The sequence below is a fragment of the Austrofundulus limnaeus genome, unplaced genomic scaffold (genome assembly GCF_001266775.1).
Source record: "Austrofundulus limnaeus strain Quisiro unplaced genomic scaffold, Austrofundulus_limnaeus-1.0 Scaffold548, whole genome shotgun sequence".
NCBI lineage: Eukaryota > Metazoa > Chordata > Actinopteri > Cyprinodontiformes > Rivulidae > Austrofundulus > Austrofundulus limnaeus.
The window spans coordinates 98,090-103,414 of record NW_013952950.1 but is presented as its reverse complement, the minus strand read 5'-3'; the positions used below and the strand labels follow the sequence as shown (position 1 = coordinate 103,414).

The window sequence follows — 5,325 nt, the reverse complement described above, 5'->3', positions numbered from 1 at the left end:
TATATATATATGTGGGTAATTATGAAGGGGACACATAACTTCTGGTAGAATGTGTGGGCGTGTCCCTCGATGATTGATTGACAGCTGTCCAATGTCAGGGAATTAGTCAGAGAGCGGAGCTTATAAAAAAGTTATATATTTGTCAGACTGAGTTTTAAAGTATAAAACAGAATGAGCAGAGAGTAAAACGAAGCTGACAGATATTTCTTTAACCAGCTGTCAGAAAAGATGATCCACAAAAAGATTCTGGATGAGGTGCGGAAGACCACTCTGGTGATCTTCAGAGACCCGGGTCGCTGCAGCAACAGCATCAATCAACAGCTGCATGTGTTGTGGCACAAATGAGACTGTTGTTGAGGCACAAATTGATCGGCCGTCAAAGAGCGCAGCTTGAAGCCCACAGCCTGAAGCTCCCAGGTCATTGCATGCAGCTCGAGGTGCGGCTCGGCTCATCTGTGCATTTTGCTGTCATCTATAGCTCACGGATGTTTTCTTACTTATGGGAATTAAACAATATTAACAGTAAACCTTTGTAGATTATGATCAGGATTAAAATAGATGTGATTTTGGTTAGTATTTTTTTTACAGCACCACCTTGACAATCCTTCTGACGAAGTGTCAGGTTTGAAGTTTATCATAAATATCTGCAAATTTATTTATTTATTTACCGTTGTTTAACCAGACAAGTCCTGTTGAGATCTCAGATCTCTTTTCCAAGGGTGGCCTGGGCCTGAAGGCAACATATTGTACATGTTTTTGGGGGTGGAGGAAACTGGAATACCCAGAGAATCACGAGGAGAACATGCAATTTCGGCACAGAAAGACCCCAGGTCTGAACCGGGGATCGAACCCAGGACCTTCATGCTGTGTGGTGTCGGTGCTAACCACTGAGCCGTCGTGCTGCCAGTTTAAATCCGATACAGGATTAGAAGATTTTAAACAAGGTCCTGGTGAATTAGGTGAGCTTTGGGTGGGTTAAATGACATATCTTGATCATTGATTTCACCAAAAATTTTAGCATTAGTACTGGAATTCAACTCTATTGCTCCAAACAGAGGCTGTTTGAAGAGCAGAGTGTTGGCCCAGCAGCTCCCTGTTGTAGAATTGTCTAAAAAGACAAAGGTTTGTCTGGATCCTGTAGAACTCTGTGAGTCATCTATTGACAGCGTCTGAACCTGGTTGATGCAATGAAGAAGGCATGAAACACATTTGAAATTCCTGTGTGGAAAAACCTTTTTAGTCAGTTGTGTTCTTTCAGGCCCAGTGGTCACCGAGGAGAAGATCCAGGAAGCCAAACTTTTCTTTCAGATGCATTTCAAACAAGCTGTGTTTGATGAAGAGAGCTGGAGGAAAATCCTTGAGGCAAGTGAAGATGTTTTTAATTATGAATTCTTTGTGAAACCACTGTTAGACTGATAATGTTTTTTCTCCTGTTTTAGACACATGATGGCCGCCTTCCCATCCGAATTAAAGCTGTCCCAGAGGGCAAGATCATCTCGAGAGGCAACGTCCTTTTCACTGTTGAAAATACTGACCCAAACTTTTACTGGCTTACTAACTATGTTGAGGTAAACTTTACTTCTACTGTGCTTTTAAAAATGTGACCCTAAAACAAATTTAAGTGAAAACTCTTAATTTAATACTGGCTTCTTTCAAATTTGTGAAACCAAATTCTAATTTAGTGAGTCTGTGTAAACTCAGCATTACTCTGCTTTAAAGTATTTGTGTTTATTTTCTCTTCCAAACCCACCACATCATGTTGGGGGTAGACTTTGCTGGTCCAGATGTGGTATCCTATCACAGTAGCCACCATATCTCGGGAATTTAAGAAAATCTTGGCCAGACACCTGAAAGCCACCTCGGGGAACCTGGAAGGTCTGGATCTAAAACTGCACGACCTTGGCTACAGAGGAGTTTCTTCTCAAGAGGTAAGCAGGATTATCTCTCTGTATGACTTATTTTGCTGATTAACACCCACTGCAGAAGTGTAATGGTGTTACTGGCTGTGTGTGCATTTGTTTGTTTCTTAGCTAAATATCTGGTGAATCCATGGAAAAAATTAATGAAAGTATTAGAACGTAATCTTTGGGTGCACTAGAGGGTACAGCTTTTTTTAACCATTTCATTGCTGTAAAATAACTGTAAATCGTGTGATGACTGGACCACTGTAGGTTCATTGGTAAATGGGGATGGGTAAAAAACCCAGGTGAGCGGGGTTCTCTTAAGTGTGCCCATTACTCTCCCCAAAGAGATGTAAGAAGGCGGGAAGCACCCGGATTGTGACTTGGAGGACGTGACTCTATGGTCAACTGGTAGATTACTAAACCAATGTTAAATAATCTAGGGATTCCCTATTACAAGTACTCAGGTAGGTCTGGCTCCAGAATGACAAAGGCAGAAATAGTTTACAAATTGTATTTCATTTATTTTTCCCAGTATTAAAAATAACTAGTTCACAAGATATTACAACGGAGGGGTAGTTCTGGTTGAATGGAACTGTAACAGTTCTAAATTGCTGGTTCTAAAGTGCTAAGTGCTGGTTCTAAAGTGCTAAGTGCTGGTTCTAAAGTGCTTATTCTAAATCTTAGCACCACGAGGCACTCACTTGAATCGGAAAAATAATTAAGCAACTACATGAGAGCAGTGAGGAACAATGAAAGTTTTGAATAAAATGCATACAAAAAGGTGAGAGCACAATATTGCTGCAGGAGCAATCTGCTGCAGACAAAATGACAATTAGTACCAATGCCTGTCCACAATGCAAACCAATAAAGATTCAAAAATAAAAAAACAGACATGTACCTTAATAATCAGTTACATCCCCCCAAACAGGTGGATTAACAGCTTCAATGCCACCCGCTACATAATGGCACATATCCTGAAAACAAATAAATATTTAGAGAGTGTCTAGCAAACATTTACCCCTTATAAAAACAAAACAGCAACAAGGTGCAGAGAGACCACGGCCGTAATCAGACATCCAAAGTACGTCAAAAAGTTAGCTAAATTGAACCCACAAACAGCCGCACATAATGATCAAAACACATTTACCTAAAAAAAAAAACGTCCTCATGAAGCCTGACCGGTTGCAAAATCTGAGGATCACGGTGCCAACGCTCACCCAGCAAAGTTGCCGACATGCCTGCAGCCACGCGTAAAGCGTCCAATCACCAGCTAACGCCCTTTGTGCATGAAAAACCTGGCGTGCGCACCAGGAGCCTAAATACTAATTAGCCAGGCAGCACCGTCACCAGAAAGTGGAAGGAGGGGCAAAAGGTGCATTCACGAACCCCACTCCGGTGGGAAATCACAGCGACCACAAAGATACTCCCTGTAACCAAACCACCCGGTTACAGAGACACTGAGCTTTTAATCAAACCTTTGCATCCGTCGAAAGAAGGACACCCAGTTAGAAACACTCTGTTCTGAGCTTCTCAGGATCCGTAAAGGGTTCCCCAAGAATTCCTTTCCTTTGACTACTCAGAGCCATGCAGTGGCCTAAGTAGTGCAAAGAGGTCTGTAGTTCAATGCCACAGGCATCACACAGACCATTTTCGTGATATCCCATCACCATTTTATGGCAAGTGAGCAMGTGCCCAGTTAGGACTCCAACCAGAGTACTTAAAATTTTCCTTTTCAGGGCAAGAAGGGCATTTCCAAACCAAGGATTTGGGCCATTTATCAGTTCTTGTGCCTGTCTACAGTCCATCAGCTCCCTCCAACGTATTGAGTGTTGTTGTCTAAAGACTGGTTTGTACTTCTTGTCGCACGTCTTTTACCCCCCACTGAGTGACAAAAAGTTGCACAACCTCCGTCTGCTCTCCCGCTGCGATCCCCTGGTGACAGCTATCGTAACATTGCCCCCAGTCAGCACTCCAAGATGCGGAGGTTGCGACTCGGGAGCATGTGATTGGTTCAAAATTAGCGTTTTTGTTTGGATGTCAGTATATGCTGTGTCACACCGCTACTCACTTCCAGAGGCTGGTTTTTGTTTCTAAACATGGATAGTTTCGAAGAGAAACTCACCAAGGTGGTCCGACGGTATAACCATCTGTAACTCCTCTACTGCGTTGGTGCGTGCTGAAGGTGAGGGGAGATCCGATGGGCAAGTTCGTCGAAATGAGCAGTGGACATTCGAAAATAGAAGTGTTTTTCGTCATCCATCTCCCGCATCTGTTGGACCAACAAGTTAAACTTGCAACTAGCAGTTATTTACATGCTAAGCAATGCACGTGACGTACGCAGTGAGAGGGCAGAGGGAGGGATTACTATAATGTATCCCCTACTTCTTTTCCCAGTGTAAACACTGTGCTGTTGGTGACACACATGCAATTATGTCATCGCTGGGCCGCAGCTGCACGTCTTGCATGAAGTATAAACAAAGCTTAATTCATGCCTGTAGGGCAGTCCTACAGATTGTTGTTGAAATGCCTAAAGCAGGCTCTTGGGTTGGATTTATAAAACTGACGTACGCACAATTTGAGCCCAGAAACTTGCGAATGCCACTTTTTACGCCAAGGTTGTGATTTATAAAATCCAAACTTGACGTGAAAATGTGCGGTGCCTCACGCCAGCTCTGACCCATGTGTACGCTCATTTTGGAGACGGGAAACTGCGGTACAGATGGTGAAGTGAAGAATTAGAGCCACACTGTGTAATGATCACTTGTCAGATATTTAATTTACCTTCATCAGACTTAGATTTTTATTCAACTTTATCATCAGCTTTACTAACAGTAATACTGTATTTATGCTTCTGCTGCTGAGCCATGAGGACCTTTGAAATAAAAAAAAAAAACTTAAATCTTAAATAAAAGTTCCCGTGCGCATCTCCCTTCATCTGTTTACTCCTCAGACGACCCTGACCCACAGAGCCCTCCCCGACAAGAACAGCAGGACAGCAAAAGTCATGCTTTAGATACACGCGCAGGGCGCATCCACCTCGCCAGTGTGAATGTTATAAAATTTCACGTTTAAAGTCCGTGTTTGTCACGCGTGGGGGGGATGCGTGCGTGTGTGTGTGTGAGGCGCGGGACGGGGGTGTCTGCCACGGATAACAGAGCAGGCAGGAAGGGGAGACGACGAGAAGAAGAGGGGTGGACTTGCTTTTAATTTTATCAGACTTATTTAATTTAATTTTTATTATTTTTATCATCCTGCAGGCTCTGGGAGAAAATTAATTTGAAGCTGAGATTTTAAAAAAAAATGTTAGATTGCTCTAAAGCAAATTGAGGGAAAATCTGTGTCAATTACAGACAATCTGTTCACGTGAGCAGCTGTCAGTCAGCACCTGTCAACCTCCAGACTCACGACGGAGCGTGTCTGA

The 5,325-nt window shown here is 42.9% G+C and overlaps 1 protein-coding gene across 1 annotated transcript in view; it reads left to right on the top strand.

Moving 5' to 3' along the window:
- Nucleotides 1-5,325, top strand: part of nampt2 (nicotinamide phosphoribosyltransferase 2) — a gene marked incomplete in the record, with an annotated part of 35,395 nt that overhangs the window by 6,261 nt on the left and 23,809 nt on the right. Inside the window, 3 exon segments of the mRNA XM_014026378.1 lie at nucleotides 1,259-1,362; nucleotides 1,440-1,568; nucleotides 1,770-1,928. Of these exon segments, the coding sequence (XP_013881832.1) occupies nucleotides 1,259-1,362; nucleotides 1,440-1,568; nucleotides 1,770-1,928 (392 nt within the window).